Consider the following 12,947-nt stretch of genomic DNA (forward strand, 5'->3'; position numbering starts at 1 on the left):
AAGGAATAGAGCACAGTGCACATCTGTTGAGCAATACTCACTCCTGCAGTCTTTCTCCAAGAGAGACTAGGGACAGTAAGTCGTTTTGCTTGCAGTAGTTTTATTTTAAGCAGTTATGACCCGATACAAGCAGCTTTTAAGAAGCCAATTCTTTACACTGTATGCTAGCTGAGGTTTCAAGACCAACAGCAATCCTTGTACTGAACACAGGCAATGCCTGGATGTGCTGTTTAAGGACACACCATGGACAGCTTACAAGGGAGATGGGAGCATTGAAGCACTTCAGATCTGTTCTCCTCCTGACCCAGAGCTCAGTCAGCATTCCTGAAGGCAGCTACAGGCACTTAAGTGGCCCTGCTACTTCCACCAAGCTGGATTTATTCTCCAGTAAACAATAGTCATCATCCAAGACATGACAGCTCCAGTCCCAGCTGGGCAGTAGAGTCATCTAAAGCTAAGACTAAGCTCTCACCAGAGTCATGCCAGGCAGGCCTGTGCTCATGGCCTTGTCCTTCACATGAGCGTGGCAGAGGCTTCACGATGCCCCGCTCCTGCTGTCTCTACCTCTTCCTCCTGTGAGGGTTCATCCTCCTGTGATGTTTCCTCCTCCTCCTCCCTGGGGGAGAAGGGTCCCACCAGCCAGGACAGAGGTGTGTTGTTCTTCAGGTAGTCCAGCAGCTCCTCCATGTACTCCTGGATCACAGCCAGCTTCCTCTGGCTCTGGGTCAAGACACTACTGGACAAGTCCTGGAAGGAGTTTGCTGCTGAGAAAGCAGTGTGAAGCTCCTCTATGGCACCAAGAGATTGTTTCACCTTATCCTGAAGGCTTGAGGGGAGGCCTTGGATTGCAGACACTGTTTTACAGCAGGTGATTTTCAGCTGCTGTGTGATACTGCATGCCATGAGCAGGACCAGAGACTCCATCTCCTGGGAGGAGGCAGGAAGGACAAGATCAGAGGAGCGAGTTACTTAAAAATTTAAAAATCAAGGGAATGCCCAGAGCCCTTTGCTTCCCTCCCCAGGGAGGTACCTCTGGCTCTGCGGAGCCTTCATCTCCACTCTCTTTGGAAGACTTGCCACTCCAGTCCAGCCACATCTGGTGTAGTTTCTCCTGTCCCTCCTGGAGCTTTTGAGTAAATCCTTCCTTAAACACTTCAATCTGTGGCAGGGGAAGATCAGTGTCAAGACAGATCTGCTGGTGAAGAGCACAGCTCTTTATCATAGCAATGAAGTTGAAACCAAGCCAAAAATTTGGTCCCCTCCTTCCAGGAGACCGGGCTTTACCTACCAGTTCAATGATGCAGTGAAGCTGTGCAAGGGCCTCCCGCATGCCCTGCCAGACCTGCTTCATTTTGTCTGTTGAGTGCAGGTAGGCAAACAGGCGAAGTTCATCAGAGAGAGACCCCAACCGCACAAAGTACCTCCTCTTCTCACGCTGCTGCTCCACGGATATTATGTCTGCACCCTCCTCAGATGCTGCCAGTTTGGCTGAGGAAAGAGACAGTATCTCTACATGGATGACCAGAGGTGCTTACCACACAGAGTGAACAAGTATCAGGAGATCTTGGACTAGTAGCCAGGTAGCCTCCAGCATGGCACTTCCCATTAGCCCCATTCCAGAGTAGTAGGGTGAGGAATGGGGCTGACCATTCTCAGTTTGATGGTTCACATTACTAATAATCACATATACTGTTTCCTTACCTAGTTCCTCATTTCCAATAGGGAGAGAGTTGCCTTCTGTTCTCCCCAGCACAGCTTCTGCTCCGCTCATGTCTGTCTGACCTGCTTTGGAGTCCATAACCGTCCCCACACTGCTGGTCACTGCAGATCTGGCAGCCTCCATGCTGCTCTGAAGAGTCTCCTTAGTTACCTCTATCCCCTCCGTCACTTTGCTGCTCACAGCATCCTTTGCATCAGCCACTCTGGATGATACCAGCTCTTTTGTATCAGAGAGAATCTATGGAAGAGGAAACTTATGTCAGATAAAGAATTGGGTCACGTAGTACATTACAGTTCTGAATTGCACCAAAACCACAATTAGCACAGTGTCTGCTAAGTATTCACTCCTGTAGGAGCTTGCACTATGCACCTGGGTGTAGTTTGTTCCTCATACAGGACCCTACTTCACTCCCAAGGTTAAGAACTCCACCAGAACCAGGCCCTCTGCCAGCCAGGGACAGCAAAGCCTTTGATTCTTACCTGTTCCACCGGCTTTTGAAAGAGTGGGAGCTTTTTCTCTAGTTTATCCAAACCCTTGGAGGCATACTCACTTGCTGCTGCAACTGTAAAGAAAAAAAGAGTGTCAAGACTTTTTTTCCCCTGCAATTTGATCTCAAGTTCTATCTTCCCGAGCATGTTGCTCTGCAGGGAGCCAGGATGAAAGGCTCCATTCGGATCACCGGGCCAGGCATGTTGTAAGCTGAATTTGTAGAGCAGCTTGTCTTGGTCTCCTCACTTTGACAGCAGCCAACTTCCACCTGCACAGACATGGCCACCTACATGGGATCCCCTCCTACAGCTTCTTGAGCCCTCGACCAAATAGATGCATTGCCCTCATCTCTGCCCCAGCCTCCACACCCCAAGGACCCAGGATCACACAGTAACTGATGGGAAGGGGATGCCCACTCTAGGCTTAGAGTGAACTCAGGCCTGTCACATAGACTGTTTGGTCAGACACTTGTCATCAGGAATAGCCTCTCTCTCCAGGAGTTCAGAGCTTCTGGTCAGATGCCACAGTCATGTTCTTTAAGGGCCATGGCAAACAGGACCTTTAGATGTAGCAGTCCTCCAAGAGGCGGCTTTTTCCTGTAGCCACCATGAGCTTGTAAGAATCCAACTAAGCATCTGCCACCAGCTACTTTGGACCTTGCAAGATCAGTTTTAGGGAAGTCAACACCAGAGTCAAGTCCTGGTCCTCCAGGGAGCAACCCTCCATCACACTACTTGGACAAGGACTCAGCTTTTTAGCCTTACTAGTAAGCCAGGAGTTGTCCTTTCAGTATGGTGATGAAGAGGGGTATTTCCACATCCTAGGACTCCTTCGAGAGCTGGAAGAAGCCAGGGAGTCCCTTACAGCAGGTGCAAACCTGCCCTTCCACAGGGGATTACCGTGAGGCTCCAGTGTAGTCAGAACCGGCTGGACGCAGCTGGCTGTAGCTTCGGTCACACTCTTCACTCCTTTCTCTGCTGCATCACACACAGATCTGATGTAGGGGTGGCTCTCCTTTGTGGAGGCATAAGCTGTAGAAACCATGTCACAGGCAGAGCTGACTAAGGTCGTGTCAGCCACCTGATTTACTGCATTCTAGAAGGAACAAACAAAAAAGCCATGAAGCTTGCAAACGTAGTCCTGAGCTTCTCAGACAGTTTTGCCCCAAAACTTCCTGTTCAAGTCACCTAGCCTGGTTGAGGAAGCCAGGCTTGCCTTCCTTGGACACTTGCTTTAAACAAAAAGATCTACAACTCAGTTGTGAAACAAACTTTGGACCATTGACATTCATGCTTTGTTCATTCTAGAAATGTCTTCCTGTAGCACAATGCTACCCAAGGGACAGCTGAGGTTGTGGGCAACCTCAATACATCTGTAGCCACATCCAGCTCCAATTTGTTTAGTATAGCTATTTAACAAGCTAACACCCCAGGAAAAGCTCCATCAGATGGGATCAAGTTGGTTTTAAATTGACAGACATCACACTAGTCTGCAAGAAGCATGCTGCTGGTCGCAGGAGTAAAACAAATGCAGCAGGTTTCAGGGCTGCTGGAACAGAAGAGCCTTTCCATAGAAGCATTGCCTGCAGCAAGCCAGGGTCTTCACTACAGAGTTAGCAAAACACCTTTGCTAGCCAAGAACCAGGCTATTTTGTTTATGGATTTGGCTGTGCTGTCACCCAAATTTCCAGAGAAGCTGGGGGACACAACCTGAGCAGAAGAAACACGGCTCCCTTTGTGCAGGCTTATCTCCCCACAGCTGGACCACCTCCTCATACCTGCACCCAGGAGCTGCCACTCCTTGCATCTCACATGGAGCACCTACCTGCTGCTCCTCTTCCTTCATCTCCGAGGAGCTCATGGCAGCTTCCTCTTTGTCAGGCACAGCGGAGGCCATTGCAGCTGAAATGCAAGTAGCATCATAGTTTTAGGAAGAAGAGAAGACAAAACAGCCAGTCAGCCTCCAGAGGGATTCCCCTTCCCAGAGGACACTTCCCTCTGACCTCATTAAAGGGAGAAGTTCCTTTACTACCCATTAAGGGAAAACCCCCAAAATGAGCCTCTTCCCGTTACAGAATGAAGGGATCTGTGCTACTTGCAAAGCTAGCTAGTATTTAGGTTTCACATGGCTTATGATAATCAGAGTGAGGAGAACAAAGTCTTCTCTCACCCAGGAGGGCTCTTGTCAGAGAAATCATAGTGCTTCTTAGCAATATATTCAAAAGAGGAGCTGAGTACCTCCTTCCTCCCCAACCTGGCATCAGGGAAGCCTTGCATTAGAGAGAGAGTAACAGCAGAACCGGGGGGTGGAAGCAGCTCAAGAAACTGCCCTTCTGCTGTTAGCACATCCCAACCAGAACCAGCTTTTCACTCAAAACCAGCACAGGCTGTATCTAACCTCTCAGGCAAAATCACAAACAACCTTCTGCTAACTAAGACTAATTCCATTCCATAATTAAGCCAGGTAAGAAACATCTAAACACGAACTAGGAGTTCATAGAACAATTACAGCCTTAATACCTGAAAATTTCCCCCAAAAATGAGAGCAATACCTTTTTTTCTTTTTTTTAACCTCTTGGATGCAAGCAGATAACCAGCAAGGGAGAACCAGACACCACAGCATGCTCCATCATCCTCGCTCTGCCTTTTTATACTGGCTGGGGAAGAGGGGTAAGGAGGGACTCTCAGTGACCGACAGCTCTGGGAAGCACCAGAAAGGAGCCAGTCTCTGTCCTGGCCAATTAGAGGTGGAATGGGGCAGAGATGGGCCCTGGTGTGGCTCGTTAATCACTCTGTAATCAGGCAAGTACACCCTGCCCTGTGTAGAGGAGCTCCCTTTGGAGGCCAGTGCTCCTGCAAAATGGGAGAGGCATTGCTGGCATGGACCATGCACCCTCTGTGACCTTGCCTCAGATCACAGACTGTCTGGAAATGGCAATTAGTTTTGTTTCTGGTTTTGGTGGGAAACAATAACCAGAAAAGAAAAGCAAATACAGTAAAACAAATCCAGAGAAGGACTTCACACCCGATGTGAGATTCCTATTGCTTTTGCCTGGTAGTGTTTAATGTTTACTGATAGAAGTAGCTGCTCAGCTGCTGCCTTATCTTAGAAGGACTGGAACTCCAGTTTCTCATCCTGAGGCCCCCAGAGAGCCCGGTCTCTCTACACCTTCCATACAAAGGCTATAAGGGTGCACAGCCTGTGCGTAAGACTGATGAGTAGCCAGGTTAGACTCCTTCTGCGTGGGTTCAGTGTGTACTTTCAGGGCTGATCTGCCTCGTGCCATCTCCCTCAGACAATCCACTTTCCTTCAAACACAATTGCACAACAGCCCGCTGATTTTTGCATGCATTTTGGGAATGCAGCTTCCATTCATTCCTGTGCTGGGGGTGGAATTTGGACACTGGGCAGCCATGGTCCTCTCCCCTTGGCAGAGCTTTGCCTCGTTGCAGAAAGACCCTTCCAATTCACGGGGTCTCAGACTACGCAGTGACCTGTCTTGTGGTGGTGGGCACTATTAGAGGGAAGAGGGAAGCCAGAGGTGTCTGGGTCCTGCAAGGACTCTCCCTGTGTGCAGTCTAGTGACTTTAAAATACAGAAGTCCTGGAAATAGCTCTTGTTTAATTTACAGAGGAGCAATTATACTGAACAAGCCATTCCAGGAGCAGGGGGTTTCCCACAGACCTGTGTCTTGGGACTGCTTTTCTCATGATTCTCTGATGATTATTGAAGAGTAAGTCACACCGTGTGCTTCTCTTCAGAGGAGGTATTGCCATGGACCCCTCTCCTCCTGGGCCACCTCTTTGCCTGATTTTACTGGAATTGTGAGGCCCTTGATGTTCTGTTAAACCTGAATTCAACTCAACAGTTCATACATTATATGGGGGAAGGGAAAAATGATAGTCGCACGTGATCCGTTTGTGGTACCTCGGCTATGTAGCGGCGCTACATATGGGGGAAGGGAAAAATGATAGTCGCACAAATGCACACAGAACATGGCTCTTCGACACACCAGGTTAAAGAGAAATAAGGGCACGGTGATGAGGACACGGCAGCTGATCAAGGACAAATCGCTGACTTTCGTTTGACAGTGGTGGAAAGGACTGTTACAAAAGAGCGACGCTATCTCTCCAAAACACATGGGCCAGTCTTCATGTCATCAAGATTTGGTGAGAACTTGCGAAAAGGAAGAAGTGAAAGTCACTGTACGACCCCAGGGCTGCCAGCCTGAGAACACAGCACTGTCTGTACAGTCGATGATTCAAGCAGTTACATGCAGTCCAGTTGGAAAGCTTTGAGTGGGAGTGGGATGTTTCAGGTACCCTTTTAGTACTCTGACCCCGCTAAGGGTCACTACGTCACTTCTATGCACGCATTGCCCAGCATTGCAGCAAGCCTGGTCTTGAGTGGGAGTTCAACACTGAAGATTTGCAGGATGAGGGTTGATGTGATTTCTGCTTTGCTTGCAGGAGAACACACAAAGTGTTTGTGTTACAGTCGCATCTAAAACCCCAGATCCTTCAATACGGTGTCTGTCATTGCTTTCATTTAAAAAGAAAATCAGAAGAAAAAAACTATGAGTAGGTGGCACCAGTGTAATGTCGGCTCGGATCTGCTCTGCTGTTACCTGCCAGAGGAATCCGGATCCTGGTGGCAGAGCAGAGAGGACTGGCACCCACCCACACATGATGTGAACTAAATTACCTTCCTCCCTTTCCAGTATTCATGAGCTTAGTCCCATCCAACATCCATCAGGATACCATGGCAGCTACAGAAATTTATCTTAACAGCCAGTTTCCCTGTGCAGGGAGCAGCCCATTCCTCACTCCCACGGCAGAGCACATGCCCCAAGGCAGCTGTGTCCCATACCACCCCTTGCAACCCCTGACCCTCACGTGCATGGTGGGGGACAACGCACAGAGACCCTCCGTAGGAATGAACCAGCACAGCCCTCCAAAACCAACGTTAAGTGCTGTGAAACAGCCACGGAGAATACATTATGTGTCTTCCCTTCATATGCATCTGGTAAGGAAAACCAAGCCAAACATTAGTCCTGGGCAGCATCCAGAAATAACGGACACAGTCCCTCCCCAAACACCCCACATCTCCCAGTTTGGTATGACGGCACCGGGGCTGCAGACACCTAAAGGCTGCCACTTTGCTGGGCTCATGCCTTGGGCAGAGGGTGCTGGGTTACAAGCGCTGCCTCCACGCTCCCTACGAGGACGCCTGGGAGTGAAGACCCCCAGCAACCTGCCCCAGGTGCTGCCCAAGAGGGAATCTGCTGTTTGCTCAGAGGAAGCCCCTCACGATCACTCAGCATCGGTGCCGGGGTCCCAGGAGCAAAACAAGAAGTATATAACCTGGATTAATTCTTTAGCTTCAGTATGTACATAGTGTCACCGCTTGTATTTTTGCATGAAAGTAGCAGGGCTACTTGGTTTTGAGGAATAAATATGTGCAGAATACCTGCCAAACAAAACCTTAAAGATACTTAGAAAAAAAAAGGTTGACTGGGTTATCCCAAACAGACATTGATTTGATTGCTTCTGATTCGTCAGCAATAGCTATGGGCATGTGTAAAAGCAGTTTCACGTTCCTAGATAACATTATTGATGAGCAATAAGATTTTGGGTTATTTAAAGGGCACTTCATTTCTAAGTTTGTTGAGGTGCCACAGTCCTTTGCAGACCGGGTTCCATGTGTCTCTGTACCAGTTATCTACAGAGCTCCTTATGTCCCTGGATTCTGAACGTTACAAGTAATCCAGTTGCTCTCATGATGGACATTAAGTACCAAAGATCCTAATTTTTAAGGCATTAGCCTGGTTTCTCAGGCACATTTAATGGTAAACTCAGTGTTCAAAAAAGAAAAAAAAACACTTCTGAATGACCCTGGCTACACAAAGATCACAGTGTCATGCAGTTTTCTGGATGATGAGCTTGGTTGATTGTGAGGCTGCAACATAAGCCCGTTGTAATGGCCATGAAACTGCTGGCAAGTGTGATGCAGGAGGCTAATCCGGTAAATCTGGAAGTTCTGACATATTGTCTCTCATCAGAGTTCACTATCACCATAACAGAGAACACGAGAGCAATCCGAGTCTAAATCCCTCTGTATGCTCCCTTGTGTCTTTTCTGCAAAAAAGGAGAAAAATGTCATGTCAGAGGATCCCTCGTCCCAGAACACCTTGAGGAAGGAGCAGTGTTTCTACCTTTTGCCTTGAGGTCTATATTTCACTTTCTGTTTTGGACTGTGACAGCAGCATCCCTGAAATACATCATCTTCCTGCACAAGGAGCCATGATCCCACCGCTCCCACCACCCACCTCTCATTGCTCCTCTCATCCTCAGCTATGAATGCCCCATGTGCAGCAGAAGCAGCATCTTGGGGTAGAGCTCAGGTCGGATCTCATGGTATTGAGGCAAGGAGCTAGGGTGACCAGGTCCTTCGCTTGACAGAGCTCCTGCTAAGACTCAGACCACACCCGGGGACGTTCAGGCTAGAAATGAGGAGGCATTTCTTCACAGAAAGGGTCATTAGGTATTGGAATGGGCTGCCCAGGGAGGTGGTGGAGTCCCCATCCCCGGAAGTGTTTAAAAAAAGACTGGAGTTGGCACTTAGTGTCATGGTCTGGTTGACATGGGGGTGTTAGGGCAAAGGTTGGACTTGATCATCCCAGAGGTCTCTTCCAACCAAACCAATTCTGTGATTCTGTGTGACTTTGAATGATCACTCATAATGGTTTGTCGCCTCGTACGGGGACAAAAAGGCCCTTGATGTCTTGAGCTGTTCATGCAGTCTTCTCTGCCTGAAGTGAGTCTCCTGAGGATGTTTACATGAGAAAATGAATTTTGAACCTGTGGAAATGGGAGCTACCACTGCTTCCAACCGTGTTCCAGAAGATGAGCTTTGTCCGGCTCATCAGTACAGCACAAGCCTTCAGAGGACCCCAGACTCTCTCAGGAGGAGGGCTGCTCCTGCTGTCCCACACCCATCAGGCACAACAAGGCAGTGAAGGACCGATCCCAAAACCCTGCAGCTTTCCCAGAAAATAAAGAGACGTTAATGTTTCCCTTCCTGTGCTGAGCTTGAGCTGCTGTGCAATAGCAAGCCAAGCAGTTAGATCTCCCTCAGCTCCCTTTAGCTGTCATCAGAGGGAAGAAGTACCAGTTACAAAGAGATGGATGCACTGGCCTGACAGCACCTGAACTCTTATGGAAAACCTTTCAAAAACATACTAACTTCTGAGGAACTGCTCCTGTGCTCTCTTGCACCCTCTCTTTACCATTTTGAAAGCAGAATGTTTTGCTAAGCCCCCTTGGCAGGAAAAAGCTTGCACAGAGGTAGAAAAGAGCAAACAATTTCATGTTATGGGTCTGTTGCTGTTAGTCACCAAAAAGCATGTCCTAGTGCTTTGTGTCCCTGGGGGAACACAGACTCTCCACCTGGAAATTGCTGTTCAGACCCTTTGTAGTATTGACCGAGCCTTTCTGTCTCAGGAAGATGTAACGAGTGTGATAGCTGTCAGCCTGCTGTGGAGCTTACCATAATTGCTGTACAGCTGGGTAGTTATGGTGATAACTATCCCTGTTGCCTTGGCCAAAGCTGCATAACACCTGTGTTTGTAAGGCAGATGAAGACAAAGAGTCAAAAACAAAGGGAGACACTGGGAAAAGCAAAGGAGGGAGCTTCTGATGCCTGAGCCCATGCCAAACTTATTGTGGTTTAACAGGTAACATTTTTTTCCCCTCTTTTATCATGGGTGAAGGAAAGGGGAAATAAAAGGGGATGGGAAGAGGTAGCCAGAATGGGCATTGGCTGTACTTTTTCCCATAGTTGACACAATTAAACTAGGAAAGCTGATGGTGGTGAACTGAAGCGGAGAATCCTTTGCTGCCTGATCACTGATGGTCATGGGAAAACCTGTACCAGACTGGGCTGGAGTTGGTGCTACAGAGACTGCACCCAGCTCAATGGCAGGCTGCTAAAATAGTCAGCAGACTTGAGAATGGTTCCTCTGGAGGTAAACTGACTCTGAAGGACTGGACAACACCAAACACATTGATCTCAGGAAGAGACTGGCATTTTTTTAATGACTGTGTGGGTGGCGTTGGCCAAATGCAGTAATTGGTTGAGCAATATTTGGTCCTCAGAGCTGAGCATCATCCATCAATAGGTACTATGAACTGTTCCAGTCTGGGTAGGAGAGGTAAACACAGCAACATCAATACAACAGAGATCCAAAAAATAGAGGCTACCTTCTCATCTGCTTTACCTTGGACCTGTTGAGTGTGTTGCAAGTGCTGGTAAATCCCTGTAACTACAATTTCAAAGAGACTAGTGGGAGGACAGAGAGCTGAGCCTTGCTTGGGCAGGTTGCCTGGCTATTTTGACTTTTCCAAGGTGTGAAAGATGGTGGTTTGTTTTTTATTTCTCCTGGTGAAACTCATCTTAACCACACTGGACAAGGAAGAAAAACACACTGTGTTACAATAGCTAAGCTAGAAATGAGCATCTTTTTAATGCTGCTGAATCAGCCTGGCCCTGTTCTTCACACCTGGCCAAACTCTGCACCAGGTGTGCCTGTTCATGTTAAAGGTTCTGCTCACGGATTAGAGGGCACAGTGGAGATAAGGAGGTCTCTGTAACAGCCTCTTCCTGCATAAGGTAAGGAAAATATGCCTGCTCTCAGGTGTGCTATCAGGGTTTTTCTGGCTATTGGCTCTGAAAGTACGGCAGAGCCTCTTGTTGGGAAGAGAAGTGGGTTGGGAGTGATCTGAGAGCTGTACTGAGCTCAGCTGGGAAAGCCAGCACCTCTGAGGAGGAGGTGGTGTGGTGCTCCGGTGAGCTGAGTGTCCCTGCGCAGGCAGGGATGCCAGGTCAGCTTTGTCTGCGGGCTGGCAGCCGAGTTCTCAGCACTGCAGGTGGGTGCTCATCTGTGCCTCTCCGCAGCTAAAACCTTCTCCATGGTTGTCTGTGCGGGGGGCTGGGGGATGTCTTTCTTCTTATTCACTGCTGAGGCCACCTATTGCGAAGGAAAGGCCCTACCCAAGGGGGGACAGGGAGTATATAGGTGTTGCTGTGCTTTGAAGGGCACAAGTTGAGTGTAAATCCTGTACAGAAGTTATGGGGGGTACCTGATCCAACAGGTCCTGGCAGTCTGCTCCAGCTGGTGCTGGAGAAATCAGTGAATCAAGGAGCTCTGCTAAGCTAAGAGCCACAGCTAACAGTTTGTTCTGTCTTTGTATTACCTGGCAAGCATTTGCAAATGAATCGCCGTTTCTGTGCTCATTATTGCACTGATGTTTGAAGATCACAGAGCTATTGTGGGAGAGCAGGCCTCCAACCAAGGCAGAGGAGAGCCTGCGGATACTGTATCCATGACGACAGCTACTTCCAGTTTTAATCATTCGACACCAATTAGAGGTAGTCTTCCAGTGCTAATGATGGGAATAGGGAGGCTGGAGCACTGGGCTGGACTTGGGGACCGTCGGACACTGCCCTCAGTTCTGCCAGCTGCCTGCCGTGTGACTTTCTCTGGGACTGTTGGCCTCTGTGTCTCAGCTTCTCCATCTTTAAAATGGCAATCATGATTTTGACCTTTTTTCACAACATGCTTTGTGATCTGCTGATGAAAAGTCCCAGGTGAGAGCTAGGGATTAATGATAATAGCTCCACGCTTACCATTAGAAAGGCAGCTCCTGCTCAAGTCAAGCCGCAATCCCCTTAACCAGACAAATATCGTTTCTCTGTGCAGATCTGGCCAGCATCAGTTGCCAAGTCCTTGGATTTGCTTCCCCCCAGGAGGAGGAGGCGTGCTCAGTCTCTGATGTGGCAATGTGCTTATGCAGGAGCTCAGCTCGAGCGTGTAAGCAGAACTGTCGGGAGGACAAGCTGGGCTCTGCTGCCTGTCGAATCTTGCTCCTTCTCCTGAGACCTGGGTGAACTACGTACAGCAACTGCATGAAACAGGTGCCTGTCCCCTGAGAAGATGCCATTAGCTGCCTTCCGCCAGCATCCCTTTTAGCTGGACCAGGGCTTCCAGGCAGGCTGGACCACTGGACAACTCCTAGCTGAAGCAAGCAACAGCAGGTTACCCATAGGAGACCATCCAAACCCTTCCAGCAGTATCCTTAGTTCAGAGACTGATGCCTGGCTAACTGTGCTGCATTTCAGTGTGGAAAATGGATCTGGAGGACTTGCACGATGCATGTGCACAGAGGGGGCTATTGCTCTTCAACAGAGTAAAACAGGAGGTCTGGATGCCCCTCTGCTCCGCAGCACACTTGCTTAGATTGAACTGGTTTCTTTCAATCATGTCTATGTCGTGCGATCAGCAGGTAGCCTACGCCCAGTGTTTGAAGAGGGTGCCCACTCAACTGCCAGAAACATCCCTCAGAAACATCATATTGAGACCCTTCCATAAAAAGAAACTGGAGCTTGAAATACCTACAGAGCACGGAAGAATAGGCTCTAGCAGCACGTTTTGAAAATCAGTGCTTTAGGCAATCTCCTTAGCAGCTTGTTAGGTGTTTTATAAGTGTCCTTCCCAGCTCCAGAAGAAATAATACTGCTAATGATTGTGTCAGATACAAAATAATTTCCCAGCCTTTTTTGTCTGCAAGCTTTCCAATTTCAATAAATTGCATGCCCTTCCATGGAGCTGAAGGAATCCAAAACCCGTAGTACGGACAGCTTGGCTGGCAAAAAAAAAAAAAAAAAAAAAAAAAAAAAG

General features: G+C 48.5%; 1 protein-coding gene across 1 annotated transcript; it reads right to left on the bottom strand.

The window, feature by feature from the left end:
- Window positions 1-513: 513 nt before the first annotated feature.
- LOC104165278 (perilipin-3-like) lies at window positions 514-4,105 on the bottom strand. Its single transcript, XM_009704855.1, has 7 exons — window positions 4,034-4,105; window positions 3,109-3,304; window positions 2,200-2,282; window positions 1,702-1,957; window positions 1,289-1,488; window positions 1,031-1,159; window positions 514-927 (listed from the first exon to the last, which is right to left on the bottom strand). Exons 1-7 carry the CDS (start codon window positions 4,103-4,105, stop codon window positions 514-516), a joined length of 1,350 nt encoding a protein of 449 aa, XP_009703157.1.
- Between the last annotated feature and the right edge of the window lie 8,842 nt (window positions 4,106-12,947).

This window comes from Cariama cristata, unplaced genomic scaffold (genome assembly GCF_000690535.1).
Source record: "Cariama cristata isolate BGI_N322 unplaced genomic scaffold, ASM69053v1 scaffold13577, whole genome shotgun sequence".
NCBI classification, from domain to species: Eukaryota; Metazoa; Chordata; class Aves; order Cariamiformes; family Cariamidae; genus Cariama; species Cariama cristata.